The 23,541-nt window shown below is 38.1% G+C and overlaps 1 protein-coding gene across 3 annotated transcripts in view; it reads left to right on the forward strand.

Annotated features, from left to right (window-relative positions):
* LOC147180957 (collagen alpha-1(XI) chain-like) overlaps positions 1 to 23,541 on the forward strand; it is an 82,640-nt gene that overhangs the window by 39,041 nt on the left and 20,058 nt on the right. For all 3 annotated transcript variants that reach the window (XM_086075391.1, XM_086075406.1, XM_086075396.1), the window contains 23 exons: positions 1,755 to 1,829; positions 1,946 to 2,029; positions 5,502 to 5,558; positions 5,902 to 5,955; positions 6,989 to 7,042; positions 7,157 to 7,210; positions 7,285 to 7,338; positions 10,163 to 10,216; positions 10,305 to 10,349; positions 11,408 to 11,461; positions 11,550 to 11,594; positions 13,098 to 13,151; positions 15,434 to 15,478; positions 16,923 to 16,976; positions 17,065 to 17,109; positions 18,247 to 18,300; positions 18,383 to 18,427; positions 20,229 to 20,282; positions 20,372 to 20,479; positions 20,553 to 20,606; positions 21,691 to 21,744; positions 23,208 to 23,252; positions 23,440 to 23,493. In XM_086075391.1, coding sequence (XP_085931517.1) covers positions 1,755 to 1,829; positions 1,946 to 2,029; positions 5,502 to 5,558; positions 5,902 to 5,955; positions 6,989 to 7,042; positions 7,157 to 7,210; positions 7,285 to 7,338; positions 10,163 to 10,216; positions 10,305 to 10,349; positions 11,408 to 11,461; positions 11,550 to 11,594; positions 13,098 to 13,151; positions 15,434 to 15,478; positions 16,923 to 16,976; positions 17,065 to 17,109; positions 18,247 to 18,300; positions 18,383 to 18,427; positions 20,229 to 20,282; positions 20,372 to 20,479; positions 20,553 to 20,606; positions 21,691 to 21,744; positions 23,208 to 23,252; positions 23,440 to 23,493 — 1,296 coding nt within the window. The remainder of the gene's footprint in view (positions 1 to 1,754; positions 1,830 to 1,945; positions 2,030 to 5,501; positions 5,559 to 5,901; positions 5,956 to 6,988; positions 7,043 to 7,156; positions 7,211 to 7,284; positions 7,339 to 10,162; positions 10,217 to 10,304; positions 10,350 to 11,407; positions 11,462 to 11,549; positions 11,595 to 13,097; positions 13,152 to 15,433; positions 15,479 to 16,922; positions 16,977 to 17,064; positions 17,110 to 18,246; positions 18,301 to 18,382; positions 18,428 to 20,228; positions 20,283 to 20,371; positions 20,480 to 20,552; positions 20,607 to 21,690; positions 21,745 to 23,207; positions 23,253 to 23,439; positions 23,494 to 23,541) is intronic.

Here is a 23,541-nt window from a genome sequence, read left to right on the forward strand (position 1 = left end):
TAAAGATAAACTATCATGTTAAAGAAAGTGAAAGAAAAAGAAAGTGACCTCACTGACACAATGTGGTGGTTCCTCTGGGTGTTAAATCAAAAGTGGATCCATCCCCCTCCCCTCCTGTCACTTCCTCCCATGGGAAAACTGTCTGGCCCAGGAGGATTAGACGTGACTCCTTCCTGTAGTCCCGTGGTTTTCCATGGCGTAGCGCTCAGTCTGGATGCAACATCCTTTTCGTCACTAACCTTCTTTTAACGTCACTTTCCAAGACGTTGGATGGCCTCAGTGATCTGGTTTCGCTTGAAAATGTACAGTAGCCTCTATGCCTCCTTTCTTGCAAGGAATATGCAACAAAGACAACCCCTAATGCAAAATGTGATGCTTTATTAGCTATAAAGACGTGGGGTTTTTTTTCACTATATATTTTGAATTTCTGTGCAGGGAGAGAGGGCGGGTGCAGCAACTGTCAAATTGATGTGGTGCTTGATTTAAAAAAAAGACTGAGAAAGGCAGCTTAATTCACAAACATCATGCTTTTACCCAAGAGCACTAGTCACTTCCAATTGACCCCATTGTTTATTGTTGCTATATATCAAAGAAAAAAATACTAGATTTGAAATGTGTTAATCGACTGTTGGGTGGTCGCAACATGTCCTCAAAAAAACTCACAGATTTTGCAAGCACATGTATTCCTGTGAAAATGTATTTTAAGGATCTCATACACAACCCCTGCAAAAGTCACTCAGTAGCGCCCCTCTGGAATGTTGGGGTGGGGTGGGGGGTTGGGGGGGATCAGCTCCCGACTGACATGAAACTGGATGAACATGTCTGTTATAACAAGACGCAAAGAGAAATCTCAGGCAACCACGTCTGATATTGAACAGGAAGGCAACCATTTTGGTTTCAGGCAGCCATTTTGGGGTGAATTTACATGGGTACAATCCTGTATGTGAAGTTTATTTGTGAGCACAGGTGTGTAAAAGTAAATGAAGTTGGGTAGCTTTGTGTGAAATTGAACAGGAAGACAGCCATTTTGTTTTCAATTGACCATTTTCTAGTAAATTCCATTTCCAGTCCTGAGATCAGGGTTGGCCAAGTTCGGTCCTCGAGAGCCGCAACCCAGCCTGTTTTCCGTGTTTCTCTCCACTAACACACCTGATTCATGATCAGGATCGTTATCAGGCTTCTGCAAAGCTTGCTGATGAGCTGATCATTAGATTCAGCTGTGCTGAAGGAGGAAGACATGGCCACCCCTGTCTTAGATGAACTCTGACTAGGCAATTAGCATTAGCATCAATCGGCAGCAAGTATCCTAGACAGATGAACAATGTTCAATTCCAAATCTTTTTTGCTTATGCCAACTCATGTTGGTGAAGCCTGGTGTCAAAATTTGATAATTTGACATTGTAAACCGTCGCCATGAACCATTAAGTTGACAGAAGATGATCAGATCTGCCCAAAAATTAACAATGCACAAAAAAAAATCTGTTCTCAACTAGTCCGCATGTGACTAATATATTTACCCCCCCCCCTCCCCCGCCACTAGTTTCACCAATTTATAAAATTGAATGGACATGCCAGTCATATGAAAAAGTCTGAAGAAATTTTCTGTTTTAGACGAATTCCAGGGCAAATAGTACTTAGACAATCTCCCACTAGGGAATGTGCCGAATTGAGCCTTAATTAGAAGCAGGTATTCTAGACGTCTTGGTGATTCTAAATTGCAGCAGCGTATTCTGATCATCATTTTCATTCCACAGGGTCTTCCAGGACGACCTGGAATTCCGGGTTCGGACGGTGTCCCTGGGCCTGCAGGTACCATTCTGATGCTTCCAGTAAGTTCTACCACTTAAGGCACTGGAAAATTTGCATTTTCCATTTTTTGCACGCATTTGTCATCCAGGGCTCTTTGATCTGAATTGCGTCATCCTTTTTTTGTTTTGATCGACAGTTCCGAGCAGGCGGCGAAGCACACAAGGGACCTGTGGTGACGGCGCAAGAGGCTCAGGCTCAGGCCATCCTTTCCCAGGCCAGGGTAAGTCATCACCGGCACAGCACTGGCTGAAATTAACCGTCCGTACGTTTAGAGAGAAAGTCAAGTCAAAAATTAATATTGTGTTTGTGGAATATGTATTAAGCAGAAAGATCAATCCGTTTTTATCCATTTCAATGGGTGGCTCACCTGTTTTCTGAAGATGAGCCGTGATTGGTTGTTACCTGAGCCCTGAGCAACTGTGATGTCATTTTCAGTCGACAGCAAGTGGCAAAATGGCTGCCCTATGAGATGGATAAAAACTTGTAGATTTTGCTGCTTGTTAATTCATATTCCACAAACACAATGTTAATCACAATACCGTGTTTTAACTAGTCGGGGTGCATATAACATATTATTGTAAGGATTTTTTTTTTTACTTGAATTCCACTTTAAAACAGCAGAGCAGATTAGCATCTACCCTAACTCAACATCCCCTTGAGCACTCGGTTGCGTCTTCTTTTTTACACACTACCTATATATCATCTTAACAGTCGCCATAATGTCTGCTGTACAGCTGACAGTGAATTCTCTTGTATTAATTATATTTTCATGTGCATTCTATCATTCCTTTGCAGAGGCAGCGTTAAAATATGTAGCCTGTTTTGCGGTGGAATATTGCAGCAATTTCTTTTTTAACATCACTGTCAGTTACAGCTTTACAGGTGGCGCATCTTCTGCTCAGGTTGTTGTACAAAGTGAAATTTTAACATTCTATTATTGTTTCTCGTAACCGTTTTATGGCACTGTACAAATAAGTTAACCACTGTTAATAATAAAGTGATAAAACTATAAAACAACAAAGCATTATTTTAAAGCAACGCTAAGAAACTTTCGGTTTACGTTGATTATGGCAGTGCCATATTGACAAAAGCGGTATTGTTATGTCTGAAGGAAGACCTCATTTACCATGAGGACAAGCGCATTGTGTCATTTTTTAGCTCATGCCTGCGAGCTTAATCCGGGCCAATGGTGATCCTTGACTGTCCTTTTATCCGGGCAGCTTCCCTTTTCCTTTTTTGTTTTTTGTCTGTTCGGACAAAACTTTTCAGTTGTTTTCCAGCTTCTGCCAGGGAGGCAGTAATCATGCGTCAACATTCAAATTGACTTCCGTCTTTGGAACGAATGGGGAAAGGGGGAAGTGACGTATGCCATAAAGCATTCAGCACATTTGTAGTTTTTTTATGTGGCAGTGTTCCTACCATCCTCCTCAAAGTTGCTTAGTACGAGTAAAAATTATACAGACCCCCTCAGGCCATGGCAAAGGTACCATTCAACTAGTTTTAAGTTGATGTTTCATCAGAAGAGTTATGAAAATATTTTATTACGGTTGAAAAGTTCCTTAAAAGTTCCTACTTTAAATGGGAAGTTTTTCAATATGAGAAGGAGGCCCGACTTGCTGTCGAGTGAAAATGACATCACAGTTGCTCAGGTCTCAGGCAACAACCAACCACAGCTCAGCTTCAGAAAACAGGTGAGTTGTGATTGGTCGTTGCCTGAGCACTAAGCAATTGTGATGTCATCTTCAGTCAACAGCAAGTAGCAAAATGGCCGCTAACTGAGAGGAATAAAAATGGCTGGATTTTGTTACATAGCGCATATTCCACAAATGTAATATTAATCAGAATGTCATGTTTAGACTACTGAGGTCACATATAACATATTATTGTCAAGAGATGTTGAAGGTTGACTTCCACTTTAAGTGTGAAAAGAAGCAGAGCAGTAAAAAGTAAAATAGGATAGAAAAGTTGATAACTAGAAGCTATACGTTTCTTTGCTTGCTGTATTTATCGAATGTAAACCTAAAAAGTATGAAGATTTTCTTAAGGATATGAATTAAAAGAAAATTGAAGTTAGAAAAATCAAAAATAAAACAAAAGTTATAAGTGCAATAGTAAAATATTATAAATTGAAATGTATAATTTAAATGAAAATAAAATTGCAAAATTTCAATGAAGAAAAATCCTAGTACCAAAAATACAAAAAAATTACACTACATACAAAAATCTAATAATATATAATATATATAATTATAAATTAATTATTTTAAATGTATAAGATATTTTTTGTTATAAAAATAAATGTAAATCCACGCTTAAACAGTTCAATAAACAGTCAAATAAATTTATAAAACACCGTTACATCTTTTTTTTTTTTTATGAAAATACAATTACACTACAATTAAAATAAACTTTTACAATGTCAGACTTTATAGGTTTTGTTGTATGACAGTTACCACTTTATGATAATTATGCAGCATTTGTAAAAGTCCTTTTTTATACTGCTTCACATAACTTTAATGGTAATAAATGATAGAAAAGCAAAACCCAGCACATTTCAACATTACCTTTAAAATAACACCCAAACGTATTATAAACGTAAGCGTATTAAAGCCAAGAGCGTCTCAGAAAGAAAAAAGAAAAAAGCCAAGAGCGCTATTTGGCGTTTTTTGAGCATTGTCTAGACGTGCCTAACAAATTGGCATGCGGAAAACGATTGAGTGGTACCGCTTTAGAGAGGTAAGAGGGCAACGCTTAGAACACATGGAGTTCATTAAGGGGAGCACAAACGTCATATTTGCAGGATTGGAGTGCAGCCAAAGCTCATTTTAAAGTCAAAGCACTTTGTTTTTACAATTGTCTTATTTATTCCTAGGACTAGACACATTCAAAAGGAATGGTTCTCACACCTGGGCCAAACAATGTCATTAATATTGCCTCGCGAGGGTGGAGTAGGACATGAATTGCTTCCCTTAGCAAATGAGCTCGTTTTTAGGCCATTAGGCTGCAAATGTTCCACACATTATTGGCTTTGGAGCTTAAGCACTGAGTAAAAAATGTGCCCACTTTGTACATTTTATGCCTTATTTGAATTATTTTCAGACACATGATGGCGACGGGCTATGTGGTGGCCTGGTCGTGACTCATGCAGTGGCCAAGGCGCTTTTATTTACTCAACTGCAGTGCCTACCAGACATTGATCAGGAAGGGATGGTTATAGGGAATGTCCTCCTGCATATTTTTCTGGACATTTCTGTTTGAATTATACCTCAGTTCCTTTTCTGGACAAAACTTGGCAGATTTTCTAAATAAAACTACTCTTGGAATATTGTGTCCAGCTCCCTCATAAGGATTTTCTTTGCAATTCCTTGCTAACTTCCTTCAGTGAGACGCTCAAATGTCAGCTTTACATATGCCACATCTACCGTGCTGGTGGTTTGCCCCCATTACCCTGTTCTGTATGTAATACATCAACTCTTGTAGATGTACTTGTACAAAGACCAAATCTTGGCTTTACAGATGCCACATCTGCTGTGTTGTGGCAAAGCCGCAGAAGATTTGAGTATGGTACATTCGCAGACATTAAAGGCTTCCTTACATGAACTTAGATCAAATGTGTGAGAAAGTCATCCATTCCGCGTACAACTGCAGTGTGGGCGAGCAGTGGTTTTACGTGTCTCTTTGATTCCCCCCAGCTGGCCATGAGAGGTCCTCCAGGGCCGGCGGGCATGGCGGGACGGTCCGGTCCTGTGGTGAGTCCCTTTTCAAAGCGCTTTGCACTGTGAATCCGCATGCTTGTCCGTTCAGCCCACACCGCACATGAGGTCATGAGCACATGAGCACACCCTTGATGTGCGGATATATATCACACACACCCATACATGTGTAAGTCACTGGGCGGCTGAGGTCATGCAGTCATCTTTGGTTTGGTTCCGGTCCAACTGTGTCTCACACACCCAACCCCTCACTTTGTGATTTGACACTGTAAACGCCTGATTCAGGAAGTGATTTACTGCATCATATTATGTTAGGTTCTTGTCCAGCAGCTGCATACATGCAAAACATGTTCACTCGCTAAATTCATTTTTCTAACAGGGCGGTCCTGGAGCTTCCGGTCTTAAAGGGGACGGCGGAGACAATGGGCCACAGGTAAAAAGTTGACATTTTTTCTCTCATCGTCAGCCATGCTTGGACTTCGATAGTAGCATTGCATATGGGAAAATCACATAAAATAACAATGTACAATCTGTTTGTCTTTATTTGATCTATTCTAGTCTCTGAAGTTTTAATCCTTTGTATGCAAGGTGTCTGCAGACCTTAGAAAGGCTTAAATGTAAGCACCTTAAAAAGGTCTTTAAAAGCGTCTTGCAAAGTGTGTGCGCACTTATGTGTGTGTGCCTGTCCATTTGCTTTTGTGTGCATGCACACCCGTTATCTTATGGCCCCCACTTAGTGAGTGCCCCACCCTGACCACCCCACTGAAAAAGTTCTAGTTCCGCTCCTGAATATTTTATCAAGGTGGCCTATAAAAAAGGTCCTTAAACATCTTAAATTTAATTAAAAAATAATAATTTTGACCTATGAATTCTTACATTTGATTGAAAAAGAAAAAGAAAAAAGTATTTTATTAGTGGCCATAAAAAAGTCTTCAAAATTCTTACATCTGAACATAGTCACCTTTAAAAAAGTTTTTAAATTGTCAGAAATTTGGTCAAAGTTGCTTTAAAGTAAGGTCTTAAATTGACCTTGAAAAAGCCCTTAAGAAGGTTGCTCCAAAATTCTTAGATTTGACCTTAAATTTGCAAGATGGCCTTAAAAAAAGTCTTAAAATGCATTAATTTGATCAGAATTCATTTGACTTAAATTAATTGTTTTTTTCATTGACGTGGACTAAAAGAGGTCCTCCAAATTCTGAAAGTTGATCCAAGAGGCGTTTTAAAATAAATATATTTCAAATTCTCAAATTAGACCAAAACATTCTTACGTTTTACAAAAATCTTAAATTTGCTCAAATAATGTAGAAACTTGACTTCAAAAATCTGAAATTGCGGCCTTGTTATCAATTTGCTCAGAGGACATCATATACTGTATCTGCTATTATACAGAGCAGTATATTACAATCTTATATTTGACCTTGAGTGACAAGATAAATGACTATAATAATTATCTGTTTGTTCCTTAGGGCCCTAGAGGTCTTCAGGGTCCTACTGGTCCCCCGGGAAAGGCAGGAAAGAGGGTGAGTCAAACTTGGATGACTAAATCTCTTCTAGTCTATTCTATATCTAGTCCATAAGGACCTCTCCAATGGCATCCATGTTAACTCACATTTGGTTTGTGTGCGCTGCTCTAGGGCCGTAATGGAGCTGACGGTTCACGAGGAATGCCAGGAGAGTCCGGAACCAAGGTAACTTCCGCATGCAGTCATGATTGACCATTGTAGGCGCTTTTGCACCCGTCGTGACATCACTGTCTTTCCAGGGTGACCGAGGTTTTGACGGTCTTCCCGGGCTACCCGGAGAGAAGGGCCATCGGGTGAGTACCATGTTTTTGTTTTCAGAGTTCTTTTAACTTCCCCTTTATGTTCCTCTAACTAGCCAGAAACCAACACCGTGCAAATAGTAAATCAATTCAATAAATAATCAACTAAAGTTGTTTGTTCTGTTTCACGTCAAATTGACAGTTCACATAAACAAAAGACTTATTTTTGTGATTTTCTTTTTATTAGATAACCAGATTATTATTATTTCTAGTCGCGTTAATTTCTACTGTGCAAGGTGTTGGTCATCATGAATAACTGGCAAGGGAAACGTTCATTGCGTGCATATGTGCCTGTGTGGTTTACTTCAAGTTCATGTACTGTGCAAAGTTACATCATTGTGTTGTTTTCTATTGTGCAAGGCGATGGCTTTCATTGATAATTAGTGATATGACATCATTTAGTCATATGATTGCATGCACATATCTACATGGTTTAGTTCTACTTGTTCATTTCTATTGTGCAAGTTGGCATGCTAGTTTACTACTAGCTCAGTGGCCTTGTGGTAGAGTGTCCTCCCTGAGACTGGGAGGTTGTGGGTTCAATCCCCGGCTGGGTCATTCCAAAGATTATGAAAATAGAATCCATTTGCCTCCCTGCTTGGCACTCAGCGTTATGGCTTGACCAAATGATTCCCGAGCGCAGCCTCTGCTGCTGCTCACCACTCCCTTAGAGGATGGGTCAAATGCGGAGAACAAATTTTGCCCCACATAGGTGGGTGTGACAATCAGTGGTACTTTAACTTTTATATCTATTGTGCAAGGTGTATGTTGTAATTGCTGTTTGGATAATTTGTAGTTTCTTCTCTTTATTTCACTAGTGCGAGGTGTCACCTTTGTATTAATTTCTATTTTGCAAAGAGGCGGTTTTAATTAATAGCCGATGAAATGAAAGATTGAACATGAACATCGCGCTTTTTGCTTAATTATTTCTACTTCTAGTGTTTATTTCTATTGTGCATGGTGGCCGCCATTTTGTATAGCATTTCTCCTCATTAGGGTCATTATGAGCTGGAGCTTATCCCAGCTGACTGGGCAAGAGGCCTGACTCGTACTGGCCGCCAGTGTTGGGAACGTAACTTTATAAAAGTAATTAGTTATAGTTACTCATTACTTGCTTAAAAAAGTAACTGAGTTAGTAATTGAATTACTTTATAGTAAAAGTAACTCGTTACCAGGCAAAGTGACACGCTTCCTGCAGCACCTCCAAAATAAAAGTCAATATACATTTCAGCTGTCAAGACACTTTTATTGTGATGAGGTCGGACAACAACAGTGCCTCTAACTGTGCGCAAATGACATTTTAAGAGCTGGTCACCGCACAATGTTTTGTAAGCTTACTTCCAGCCTTGAATCTAATAAATACATTGTAACGCAACACATTTCTCATACAATAACAATAACGGCGTTTCAAATATGGGGAGAATAATTAGTTAGATTAGTCTGTTTATGAAAAAACCCCGGAGTTACCTAACACAGTTAGTTTAAACGCCGTTATTTCCAACACTGCTGGCCGCCAGCCAATCACAGCACGCATGAAGAGACAGACACAACCATTAACAGTTCACATCAATTTAGGCCCCGTCCAGAAGCCGGCTTCGGTCCTCAAACAAATCTCGTACACACAGAAGCATTTTTAGGAGTTGGGAACAAGAAGACGCTGACGACGTTTAACGGCTGTAATGTATATGCCAAGTCTGGAGTGGCGCCATAGTGCAGCCACAGGGTAGTTAACAGAAAGCGTAGAAGAAGAATCAGCGACGAAGACGAACACTTTTTTTTCTAACTTTATTGCAATCTACAGAACAAACATGGCGTTGCATGTATCAAAACAACATGAAAAAGATGAACACAGAAGATGTGACAATGGCGGGTGATTCAAGTACAACACCGCTTGTTGAACGTGGGAATAAGGAAGCAAAATATTTTGCTGCAAAAGCATAAGCAAGCTAAGGAGGCTGCGCAAAACGACTACGACACGGCTATCCGCCATTGTTGTTGACAGACTTGCCGCATACGTCATCAATCTGCGACAATGCGTCGTCATCGAGCTGCGACCATTACGTCATCGCTGGAGGAGTATCTTGCATATGGTGTCCAGACGGAAGCGTACGGGGCGCGTTTTGAAATCTTTCCACTCTGGAAAGGTTTCAAAAGTGATCGGTTTCAAGTTCCCAAACCGCACCATTGTGTGGACGAACAGCCTTAACAGTAAGAAACTTGTGAGGATACATTGAAACTGGCTTTCGTGTGGTCGGGGCCTTCAGTAAATTTAAGATGCATGTTCATGAAATGTTGGAGAAAACCCATGCGAGCACTGGTTGTATAAGTAAACTTCACGCAGGGATGACTAAATATAGGCATATTAATTAGGATATGTAGAAAATGGATGGATCTGTACCAAATAAACACAAGGGGGGCCAATTTGACCCGTGACAACACACCAGGATGGTTTTGAACAACAGCAGCTGATTCACGTCAGATGTTGGTTCCAGAGTGGTGTGACCCCTTTTCTTTTCTTTTTTTTAATCTTCTTTTAAAGGGCAGGGCGGGTGTCGTGGAAGAGTCCCTTCAAAATCACAGAGGGAGTATTTCCAGACGTCAATTCCATCCTATAGGGTGTAATTAAAGGACGTATAGAGGACATGTAAATACAGGGAATCACATTCTACCAAATGCGGTCACCCGCGCTTTAAGTTCTTGTCTTTGCGTCGTTTCGTAATTGCCGAGTCATCAGCATTTTTCCTTCCTCGGCCCCAGCTGTAAGCCTGCCACTCCCCCCTTGCTTAGCAAACTTCTCTTTGATACCTCTCTTCTCTAGGGGGAATACGGTCCGACAGGTCCTCCAGGATCTCCGGGAGAAGACGGGCAGAGAGTGAGTAGTGGGCGCCGCACGACCCCTCCAATTCCAACGTTCCCCCTTTTTGTTTCCATGCCGGTAACCCCGCGTGTTGCCTCCGCAGGGAGAAGACGGCCAGGTTGGACAGAGAGGTGTGGCTGGAGATGGCGTAAGTGGATGTATTGCCTCTTGATAAGAAAATGTGGTGCTAGAAGTCCGACACGCGGCAGCAAATCAAGCTGTCTTGGTCATCGAAACCAAAAACAATGTGTGTGAGAACAGAACGTCTCATAATGTGTGCGAGACAGCACACACACTCACACACACCCTTGATTATAAGTGTCCAAATTGATTCATGGAGTGGGAGATACCCATATTGACCACATGAGGTCAGTGTTTATGAGCACAATAGTTGCGGAGCACTCCAAATTCCCACATTTTTATGTTACTGTGCTGCTGTCACTAAAGGCAGCACGTTTGCTTGCAGATGGCAAATGACATTTTTTTAATCACATTTTCTTTGAGATTTTACTCAATGTTTATTATGCTTCTTTTTATTTTCATTGCATTCTTACTTTTCTTTTCTTTGAGATTTTTCTAAGAGCTCTTCACTCTTTTTTTTTGCTGTTATACTCAAATGTTCCTAACTCATTGCTATTGTTTACTTTGTTTTCTATGTCCTTAAGTGCTTACTCAATTTTCTTTATTTTTCTCATCTTTCCATCCTTTGATCTTTGCTGTTATTCAACCTTCCTTTTTCAGTGTTTTTAACTTTAGCTTTACTTTATGTCATTTTATTTTAATTTTTTTGCCATTTCATTAAAAATTAAAAGCTCTACGGGTTTAGTTGATACTATTTTTTTATTTACTTTTGTGTTCAAAGTTGTTCACTGTGTCTTTTTGTATTTTAGTCAGTGTTCTTCATGGTTTACCAAAACCATGTTTGTGTTCAATTCTTGTACACAATACCTTCTTTCTTTCTTTTTTTGTTTTTGCTGTCATTCAAATCATCATTTTTTTCTTTACTTTATACACTTTTTTTTTTTTTGCTGTTGTACTAAATACTCCTCAGTGACTCTTTTACTGAATATTATTTTTGGTATTCTTTACGCCTTTTCTGTTTACTACACTCAACGTTCCTCATGCAGTGTTGTGAGTTACATTACTTCTCGTGTTCCTTGTTCTTTTTATTCAACGCCATGTATTTGCGATTGTGTCGTCATGCAGGGTCCTCGAGGTTTGCTCGGCCCCAGAGGTTCCGCGGGACCTGCAGGACAGCGCGTACGTACTCCGCACGTTCTGTATCATCGTGCTTGCATTGCTCTCTGGCTAAGTGCCCTCACCTGTCAAACCCGTTTCCCTTCACTAGGGTATTCCTGGACTTGACGGTCAAGCTGGCCCCAAAGGAAACATGGTGAGGACCATGTTTTTGTTTCTTCATGGTGTGGTGGGGGGTTTTTTCAACAAGGGCATTAAATCACATGTGTCAAGACCACCAGAGCGATCGCGTCGTCATCCTCCATACTTAACGTTAATCGCATGTCAATTGTTTCGCTCGGGGATTACACCGATGCTTCGTTAGCCTTCATTTCCATCAAAGTTGTCACGACATGTTTATATTAAGAGGGGAACATCTGAAGCAGATTCCCCTCTTACAGTAACACACGCTGCACCTATTAGACACCTCATTATGAAATGTAAGATGTTTAAACACCAATTCATACAAGAAGTCACTAGATTTGTCTATTTGTGAGGTCACAGGTCACTGGCATTGAGCCAGTTGTGTGGTTTGCCTTTCAAGCTCTTTATAAAGGTCTTTGATGGGCTTCTTTTGCTCCCATCACATTCGAGCAACCAAAAATGGGCTTTTGCCAAACTGTTTCCACCAAGTTGAAACCAAAACCTTTTATGTTGATAGATTGTAGATTGTAGAGTTGCTCTGAAAAGTAAGGCGGTATTCTTGTTTTAGTTTATCTCAAACGGGCCTTGCCATGTGATTGTCCAGAATGTCTTATGTCAATGCTATTGTCCAAGTTTACCGGAAAAGTTAAGGCGGTACTGTACTGTCTTTTGAGTTTGATCGGGTTATTTCTCAACTAACTCATCGACTCATCTTTTTAGACTTTCCGAGAATAAATACGCGCCCTCTACAAAGTCAGAAATCTTCAATTGTTCCAAATCTTTAACCGGAAATGTTAGGTAGTATTGTGACTTTTTAGATCACCCCAAAAGTGCTTGATGGGGATCTTCCACAGCAAACTCAACCAAGCCTTTAAAAATGCACATTGACAAAGACTGAACTTGTCCGACCATTCTATGGACCTATAGGGGCCTTCCCCAAACTGTTTCCGCAAAATCTGAACTTTTGCCCAAATTGTCATTTCATATAGCTTTTGTCTGTGTTTCCTCAAAACATTAAGGATTGTTTTCTTTTTAAGAAAGTGCTGCATCATTTTTTATTAAACGAACAAAGCAGCCATAAGATTGATTCATGTTGGCATACTGACATTTGAAACGAGTTAACGAGTTCGACATAATGGCAAAAGCATATCGCAAGCCATGACGTCTGCACTGGTTCGCTTTCCAGCCAGGTCCCAAGCCCAGATAAAAAATAAAAAAAAAAGGTCATTTCAGTGACTTGCTATTGCAACCCCTAACAGGACAAAACAGAAATTGTCACGTGAGGTGCAGAGTCTGCACCCAAACACAAACAAAACACGGGAGTTGGGAACAAGAGTCTTTATATACAAAAATACAAATGAACAACAGAGAGCATGGCTGGATTCAGATGGCCTCGAAGAAAGCACTTGACAGAACAACCGTGACTGAGAAACCTCGATTGAGCGAGCAGGGATGGATGTTTTGCAAACAACACAATCAAATCAAATATTAACTACGTGCTTTATCGATGTTCCAGGGTGTACAAGGAGAACCGGGTCCTCATGGACAGCAGGGTTTGCCTGGTCCTCATGTAAGTCCTCCCTCCTTCCATCCATCCATTTGTCAGTCTGTCTGCGTGCTCTGTTTTCTAACTCAACATGATCACTTCCTGCCTTAAATTCTACCCCTCGCTCTTTCTTTATTCTCCTCCTCAGACGTCTGTTTTCCCCATTTAACGTCTGCGCAAACACTTTGCTCTCTTATCTCCTCCCCTTTTTTAGCCTGAAAAATTCACACGAGGAGTTGACTTAGGTTCACTTCTCAGGAGGAACCGTAATAATTTCCCTGGGTCTATTTGACCCAGAGGGGCTTGTTTAATGATCCAAATATGTCCGAAAAGCCCAATAAAAACTTATTAGATGTCATTAACTCTTGTTCATATTTGATTTCAATCATTATTTAGTGGTCTAGCTGCATGGCTCAGTGGTAGAGTGGTCCTCTCCCAACCGGAAGGTTGTGGGTTTGATCCTCACACCTGGTGACCATGCCGAAGTGTTCTTATACAAGACACTGAACCTAATTTGCTCCCAGCGGACCTGGAAGCACTGCATTGCAGCAGCTGACCGCTGGTGTACGGATATGTGTTTGAATGTGACACTTTGTAGAGCGCTTTGGGTACCATATGGTGTCGCTAAAGCGCTACATAAAAAGCATTATAATTGCATCTGTAGTATTTATTTTCATTTTCATTGGATTGGTGATGCTCATCTCTTCTCTCCTGGGTCAAATTGACCAGATGACAAATCAAGACAGTTGCAAATAAGTGAAATCAATCATTAGCAATGAAAACAGTTCATGCAGGCCTCTGGGTGGTGTGGAGATGCCATCACTCTCCTTTTGGTGCAGGTGGCAGGGGTTCGCTTCCCCGCCCGGGAGACCATGTTTGTGTGTGCATGTTTGAGTGAGTGAATGAGTGAGAGGGGCCAAGTCCCCAAAAAAACAAAAACAAAAAAATGGTTCATGCGTTTGCAACCTTCAGTATTTAACTTTATTCGTCAACAGTCGTTTTGACCCAGGTAACATTTGAGTTCAGTAATTTAAGTGTATTGCTCGTTATTAACTCAACTTGCAAATATTTAAAATAAACCATTTTGGTAGCAATTTTATACCGTGAATTTTTTTTTTTTTTTTTTTTTACACCTAATTTGTGGGTTAATTTGACCCGCAACGTAACTTGACTGTTATTGCTATGCTTTGAAGTTGCTCACTAAATGACTACTGGTAGGTATGATTGAGATGTCAGGATCTGATTTTTATCCTCTGGAGAAAACACATGAATAGCAATACATAAATGTGGTTCACATTGAACAATTTCAAAATTAGATATATTTTTTTACATTATTTGGGGCTAGGTGTAATCAACATACAATGCACCTTATAATGGATCATTTCACATACAATATTTGCAAGTTGCAAAGATGATAATGAGAGTCAATACGGAGACCTTTTTAACATGCCCAGGGTCAAATTGACCTGCTGACAACCATGAGGGTTGCAATTATGTGAAATGAATAGATGTTTGCATGTATCCACAAAACGATGAACTGATTGGATTTTCCGTACATGGGGTTATGACATGATTGAAGAATGTAAAGATTTTAAAATATAATGAGTCGGTTTGATTCGATATGGTACGACTGTAGCTTTTGTCACGTTTATTCATATGCAACAAAATGTAAAGGTTCTCCAAAGCCAAAACCATCCAAGTTAATTACATTCAAAGAAACAACAAATCATCACAAACATCCAACTGATTTATATTTGGTGTACATTTTTTATAAAAGACGATTCCAGGCATATCTCAATATGGGATACGATAAGATTCAGGAATGATTTCAAATTGTAACAATTTGATTTAGATCATTACATCTAAACTGATTTTCCAATTTGAATTGGTTTTTGTTACACCCCTAGAAATGAACCATTTTCATAGTATACGTTGATTGCACCTATTATGCCAAACAGAAGAAGTTCACTCCAAAAATTAGATTTTTGAAAACTACTTTCACCCATATTTGTTTCGCAGAGGGAAGAAAAACAATATCCCAGGCCTAAATGCTTTTTCTTCTCAGAGATCGAGGCCTCGGGAGTAAAGTCAAGCGACCTGCGGAAATAATAATAAAAGTCCATTTGCATGGGCAGCTGAGCGCGTCTGAATAAACACTGCTAAAGTGCTCCCAATGTGGAAGCAATGAAGCGGCGAAAATAAGCAAATTAAAACTGGAAACAGACTTGACAGGTGCTCTTTTTTACACTTTGTGCGTAACACCCATTCTCTCTCTCTCTCTCTCTCTCTCTCGCCTTCTTTTTCAGGGTCTCATTGGGCCTCAAGGTCCGATCGGGCCTCCTGGTGAAAAAGTGAGTACTCCCTCCCTCCTGCCTAAAAAGTCAATTTTCACTTCAAAGCACTTCAGCAGATGTACTGCTGTGGAAGACAGCTTCAAGTGGTTGCCTTCATCTGCCTCACATTTGACAATTTTGAGGTTAAATCCATAGAATTACACGCAATATATATAAGTAGAACTGCTAAAATGGGACTTCGAGGAATTAAAGTGAACCCTTGCAAATTGGCAGTGGTGTGGGCCCAAAACCAGCTGTCATTTCAAGCATTTGCAAATAATAACTTTGACTCTAAATATACCCCAATGTATCATCAAAAACACTTAATTAGCATCTCACACACTGATTAAAAGAAATTGGGTGAACAAACATTTATATAATTTAGAGTTCTAGAAGTGTAAGGACACTGGCGTGTATGTTGCCGCTTCAAACCCCTTAAAAATACCAATTACTACTTTCCTATTAGCCAATTATTGCGTTTTTGATTCAGTGATACATATTGTAGATACACTTTATATTTAGGTGGGCTCTTACTGTACCAGCTAGCTGTTTGCGGCAGACAAGCTGCCAATAGTGGTCCAGACCTTTCTCTGCATCATCTTGCGATGACTTCAACTCATTTTTCTCTTAGCCTGACAAGCCACAGCCATTTTCTTGAAAGAGAAAGTGGGTCTGGACAGGTGTCCATAGACATTGATTCTGCTCTGGCCGAAAACAGGCGTGACGTCGTCTTTTTTCCCGAACGACATAAGTCATTCACTACTGTCTCTCTTCGGCTGGATGTTGGATTTTTACTCCGTCCCCACAGAAAAAAACAAAAAAGACTTCAACGAGTCGCATTTCTGACGTCACTCCGTTCTTCGCTCATTGGTTCATTCCACTGTCTGTTAGCTCAGGTTTGCCCTGCCTCAGAAATGCGACTGATAGGACGGTTGACCTGACTAATGGATTTCCAGGCAAGGTTTCTCTAATGCTCGTACTAACTAATCATAAAACCATTTATTTATTTATTTATTTTCCGAATATCACTGACAAAATTTTGTGATAAACATGACCAAAAAAAGCTACCATTTTTAAGGTTGGCTTAGCACTGGGGCAGCACGTTGGATGAGTTTTTAGCACGTCTGCCTCACACTACCGAGAACCTAACAAACGGCCAGGCTTGTGACGACTTAGGAGGCTTTTTAAAAAAATAAAATGAAAAAAATTCATACGTTTGCTCTTTGTTGTTGGAAGTGCGCTTCTGTTATGGCCTCACAAAAAAAGCCAAAGAAAAACAAAATGCATAATCCGTAGATGCGACATCTCGCGAGATGATGCAATCAGCTCGAAGTTTGTTGCGCAACATTTAAGAGATTTTTATGGCAGATGGCATAATTGTACAAATTCAAAGGCAAATGTGAAGGTTTTCCTGTGGGTTTTTTAAAACTTCCTGTCTTCTTTCTCTATTACTTGAATAAAGGGACCTCATGGTAAACAAGGTTTGGCCGGCCTTGGTGGTGCCGATGGGCCTCCTGTAAGTAAAGTTCCTCTTCACTCCGTTCAAAATGCCAACTAATAATATTGTATTCAACTAAGGACATGTTTGTTTGTTTGTTTTTTAGGGTCATCCAGGTAAAGAGGGTCCTCCAGGAGAGAAAGGAGCAGCTGTAAGTGTTTGTGTGGTATTTAGGCTTGATACCATGACAAATGAATTATGTACCGTCGTGTTTTTTATATGTAATATATATAATAAAATAGTTGGGTAGGCTTGCATATCAGGAAGACCACACAATTCAAACCTAGAAACCTTTGCTGGTTAATTTTGAATGTAAAATATTATTTAGTTTAATTTTTTTGTTTGTTTTGTTTTTAACCATTTTTAATTGTAAGTGTATTAAATTTTTATCCTTATATATAATTTGTCTTTCTAAAAAAATATATGTATATATAAATATATATATATATATATTTTGTTAGCAATTTTAATTTATATTGGTTACTCAAATGTTTTTTATAGAAAATGTATGTATTCTGTCATTTTAAAGTTTTTTTTTTAACTCTGAACTTTAATTGTGTATGTTCGGTATATATGAGTTTTTGTATTTTTGCTTTTTAAAAATGTTGCCCTGCACTTACATATATATTCAGCGGTTTTAAATTTTTCACTGAGTGTGTTTCGATTTTTTCACCTAAAATATTTTCAAAATACTTTTTCAATATTTTAAGTTGTTTATACAGTATTTATATGAATTTAAAAAATATATACAATAATTTCCATGAAATGCTGAATTTGATATTTTAATGTATTTTGAATTAGTGGTGTAAACTATAATACAATTTCAGCAACGTCAAGTACAGAATTACTTGGATTCTTTCAAGTCCCCTGTTGCTAAGCAGAATTCATGCGGCATTATTATTTCTGCCCAATAAAAGAAAAATCCAGTCTAACTTGGGGCAGAGAATTCCACAGCCCCAACGTAGTAGCTGGAAAAGGGACAGGGAAAGTGTTCAGCAACAAAAAATAGCACTGTTAAGGATTTATTGCTCCTAAAAATAACATGCTTTTTTTTAGCACGCTGCCGTCTGCTGGATGTAGTGGTCCGCTGCCCATTTTGTCCTTTTTATACACAGTATATGGAACGCATTGTGTGTGACCTTAATATGAGAGCATTTCACCTGACTTATTGATTGCCTGTAATTGGGTTCAGCTTCTTGTCAGTCTTTTCCACATGTGTAACGTGTTACATACTTCAGGGAAATCAATGGGAGTATATCAAATAAACTACATTTTTCCACGTCCTTAGGGTTTCACTGGACCAATGGGATCCATCGGCTACCCCGGACCTCGTGGCGTCAAAGTGAGCGCTCATCACACCTTGGACAAAACTATTCAATACATACAAGAAATTCAGATCCAACTTGATTTGTGGTTTTCTGCAGGGAGCAGAAGGAATCCGAGGCCTGAAAGGTGGCAGGGGAGAAAAGGTAAACATGCGATTTGTGTCTTCCAGAAGAGCAGCTCTGATATTGGCAAAGATAACAATATTTGATCGTGTAGACGACCACTAATCGTGCAAGAGGAATGATCTTTCTGGAAGGCCTCAACCACACAATTGAGCAATAATAACCTTTGTGACCAGATTGTTTGAATTGACTTGGCCATTGTGTGTATTTGAAAATCAGCAAGATTTACTGTGCGGTTACATACAGTACTGCACTGCGATGAAATGAGTCAAAGTTATGGTCCAATGTGACTCAGGTTGCAAAAAGAAGTCGGGAAAACAATTTGGGGAAACCTTCCATGGAAAAGGGAGATATTCAGTTGGACACTTTTCAGGTCATTGAATGGGAATTACTGGAAATTGATTGGCTGTCCAATTATTTTACAAACTGTAATGTCCTAATGAACCAACATTAATATTCAAAATTATGAAATTATTCTATAGCTATGTATGTATGTATGTATGTATGTATGTACGTATGTACGTATGTACAGTACAGGCCAAAGTTTTGGACACACCTTCTCATGCAATGCATTTTCTTTATTGTCATGACTATTTACATTGTAAATTCTCACTGAAGGCATCAAAACTATGAATGAACATGTGGAGTTATGGGAGGAAAAAATGTGAAATATGTAAAAACAATATGAAAAAAAAGGTAATATAATTGAAAACATGTTTTATATTCTAGTTTCTTCAAAATAGTCCCTTTCCATTCCTTCGATGAGCTTCAAGAGTAGTCACCTGAAATGGTTTTCCAACCGTATTGAAGGAGTTCCCAAGAGTGTGCAAAGCAGTCATCAGAGCAAAGGGTGGCTATTTTGAAGAAACATGGTTTCAGTTATGTCACCGTTTTTTGTTATGTACATAACTCCACGTGTTCATTCTTAGTTTTGATACCTTCAGTGAGAATCTACAATGTAAATAGTCATGAGAATAAAGCAAACACATTGAATGAGATGTGAGTAGGTGTCCAAACTTTTGGCCTGTACTGTATGTGTTTATTTATTTTTCTAAATTTGTCCTGTTGATATTTTTTATAGTGGACTGGGAGGAAATCTTTATTTTTGCATACTGTATGCACATACATTAATATTTTGAATCCATTCCATTATTATTAATATTATTATTATTGTTATTATTATTATTATTATTAGTTGTGTTTCCAGTTTTTTGGGGGGGTGGTTCTAATGGGCCTCCTGCGTGTAAAAATAAAAATATAGTAGCAAACTGCAACATGCAAAAATGTGAATATTTTGAATATGCATGTAAAATTATTAATATAATTACCATTTATAATGTTTCTGATATTTTGGGGAGATTGTCCTGATGGTCTTCCTGTAGCCATAACTATGGATACTGTTTTACTATATATAATATATTTTCATGTATTCTATATTTTATTCAAAAAAAATTCTGATATTGTTTCCTTTCATCATTCATTTTAAGCATTACCGTTGATTTATTAGGTGTTGAACTTACATCATGTATATTTTTCCCCAACGTTTTAACTTGTCTTAATATAAATTAGTGACATTTCCAGATTATTCTCATTGACTTCAGTACATTTCCATGGAAAATAAGGTTTCAGAACTACAATGCTGCACTTTTCTTTCTGAACACCAGATGTCGGTAGAGTAACACACATATTAAATCAAATGTGATTTGCTGTTTTAATCCAAAGTACCATTAGGGGTCACTGTCGATTATCACTCAAGCTTCCTGTATTCCTGGCTTGTGCTATACAGTCTCATCAATATATTGATTGATTTGATTCCATTTAGGGAGAAGATGGCTTCCCTGGCTTCAAAGGCGACATGGGCCTCAAGGGCGACAAGGTGATTTTTCCAAATATTTTCACTTTAAATTGTGTCAAACATCCGAATCAAACTAAACACTAATAAGAATTTGTTTTGTGGGCATCCAGGGTGAGGGGGGTGCACATGGACCCAGAGGAGAGGACGGACCCGAGGGCCCCAAGGGCACATCAGGACCCAACGGAGATTCTGGCTCCATCGGTTCAGCTGGAGAGAAGGTATAGCATCCGGTCACATGCTAAGACTGACATCCAAATTAAAAAAACATTTGTGGTTTCTTCTGTTGTTTAGGGAAAACTCGGAGTGCCTGGCTTGCCCGGATACCCTGGAAGACAAGGGTCCAAAGTAAGTGCAACACACCCTTAGATGACATGAACGTGTTTTTTTCATTACTCAACCTGATTGACTGGAAATTAATATTTGACCAGACCTGATTGTGACAGATTCAAGGCTGGAAACTTCTGCACTCCAATTCTTAATTTTTCAATGTTTTTAATTATGTAAATTGTATCTTCTTTTTTTGGGGGCGCGTATATGTTAGAATGAAAAATTTAGCTACACTTACTCTTTAATTACTTTGATTGATTTCTATTATTGCTTTTCAATTAATTTGATTATTAATTACATTCAAATTTTACATCTGATGTGTTAATTTTTATATTGCTTTCATTCTTATCTTATTTCTTTTATTCCTTCATTTATTTAAGTGTATTTTCTTAATTTTACAATACATTTTAAAAGTGAGAATTTAGATTTCAATGTAATCCTGTTTTAATTTGTTTGTTTGTTTTATTCACTTTTTTTTAACTTTCTAACAGACACAGTATTTTAAATTAAGTCAAATATAAGACTATAAAGATGACATATTTTAAATCCTTGTTTTACCTATTTTCGTTGAAATCATTAAAAAAAAAAAGTACTTTAATCTTCATTGTAATCTGTTATTTATGCAATTATCATATGAATGATTTTTTTTCCCCAAATGTAAATCTACTTGGGTATTAAAAAGTAATGAGAAAACCCAGGGAAAAGGTTGATTTATTTCTTCTTTTTTCTTCAGATATTCTGAATAATATATTGTATATAATTAATGTAATGTATAATTATAATTATATAATATATATATAATTATATGTATTAGCAAACAAATATAATGTAAAGGTGTATTTGTATTGTATTATATTATTATAAATATATGTAGTGGTAGCTTTGATTTCTCCAAGTAGGGATAAGCATGATATTTGTCTTTTTTTTTATATCACAAAAGTTTTAAGTTTGTTTCTCAACAGGGAAGTAAAAAGGCGACAACCAAACAATCGATTGCCCAAAATGAATTTTCATTGTATAAGTAATTGTTTAAAAGTATGTCTTGTCTTGTTGTTTTTGACCCGCGCCCCATTCCAATTTGCTCTTTGTGTTTTTCTTGCAGGGCTCCAATGGCTTCCCTGGTTTCCCCGGCTCCAATGGCGAGAAAGGCGCAAGGGTGAGCTTTGTTTTACGTATGTTTATGACAAGCCCAGCTAGTGGCTTTTTTTTTCCCAGAACATTTTAAACTGGTGTGCAAGTAGACAACTATTAAAAATATACACATTGTTTTAAGAAATATTTAAACTGTCATTTAAGTAATGAGTGAGTATTTCTGTGCTTTAAATCTAGAAATACTTTGTAAAATAAAACTACCCACCCTTGTCTGACAAAAATTTAATGGTGACGGAACAGGAAGGAAATGTAATTCAAATACTTTATTGTGTATATATTTGTTTTTTTTCAGCATTTTAACTTTTTTGGGGGGACCTAAAAATATTTATATTTGTAATTCTATTTTCATAATACTATACATATGAATAGGTAGATTGGCCCCTCTTGAGCTTTCTATTGCCTTCGATGGGAATATCGCCCCTGCCAACATGGCCGTATGCACGTAGCCGGAGTATCTGTGACAACAGCAGCACAACCTGGAAATGCATGTCTGTTAATTGCGCGACAGCTCCAGTAAACAACATCTGTCAGTTCTTGAACTAAGACAGTAATAACAAAAATTCACATATATAATTGACACTCATTGAAATTTGAGACACATCTCTTTTTTTTTTATTCTTCAAAAACTGCTGTTTAAATAAATAAATAAATAAATAAATAAATAAATGTTAAAAATATATATAATTGTTTTTAATTTGTGAATATGTGAATGTGTGGATGCTGATCCGTGAGTAATGGGGGGAGGGTGTAGGGTTCCACAGTACTGTAAAAAACAGTTATATCGAGGTTCAGGTGTATATATTTTATAATCCTTTGTTAATTTACAGTATTTTCACTTATTTTACTATTGACTGTTTGAGAAAAAGCTTACAATTTTTTTTATTGCGGTTTCAGTTAACGTTTTTACACAGTGAATATGAATTTTATTGTATAATGTGTTTATTTTTGTTTAATTCAATCTTTATTTTCAAAGTAACCATTCAAAACATGTTAAGATAATTGTAATTGTACAATGTACACATTTTACAGCAGATTTTTTTGTCCATTCTTTTTAATCAATCTTGTTTAGTTTAATCATTTAAAAAAATATAATTTTAATGTAATGCTTTATTCAATTAAATTAAATACACAATAAATGTACGGATTGATACCATATTATTTTATTTTGTATTTTGTTATGATCCATTTTAAATGTTTTCGTTTGATTTGCTTTATTTTATAAAAAAAAAAAAAAAATCAGAATTTCACTTTAATTTAATCTTAAAAAAAACACCTTTTGAATTTCATCCTTAATTACCCCCCCCCCCCCCCCCCACCCCACAACCAACCATTTGGATACATGGCGGTCATCTCAACAACACACTTTTACCGTTTGTTTGTCCAGAGATGCTCACGTGATATTAAAGTTCTGCCAAATCATTAAAAATGATTTGAAGCCTGTTCTGTTGTTGTTTGTGTCTCTGTCAGGGAGTTGCTGGCAAATCCGGACCTCGAGGCCAACGCGGCCCAACAGTAGGCAATTTCATACATCTGAATCATAAATGATTTATGCTGGCCCAAACAATAATAATAGTCACATTTTGGACCAGATCAAATTGCTGGGCGGACACTACGCATTCATTAATTCCCTACATAATATCGACATAATATTGATTTCCTCCGATGACCATAGTTTGTATGTGCGTTGATGTGTGTGTAGGGTCCACGGGGTGGGCGTGGTGCCAGAGGACCTACAGGAAAACCAGGAGCAAAGGTGATAAGCCAATTCATTTATGGACTGTGTGATTTAGTCTCAATGTGA

The sequence above is a fragment of the Leptonotus elevatus genome, chromosome 1 (assembly GCF_054856555.1).
Source record: "Leptonotus elevatus isolate MCC_2025b chromosome 1, RoL_Lele_1.0, whole genome shotgun sequence".
NCBI classification, from domain to species: domain Eukaryota; kingdom Metazoa; phylum Chordata; class Actinopteri; order Syngnathiformes; family Syngnathidae; genus Leptonotus; species Leptonotus elevatus.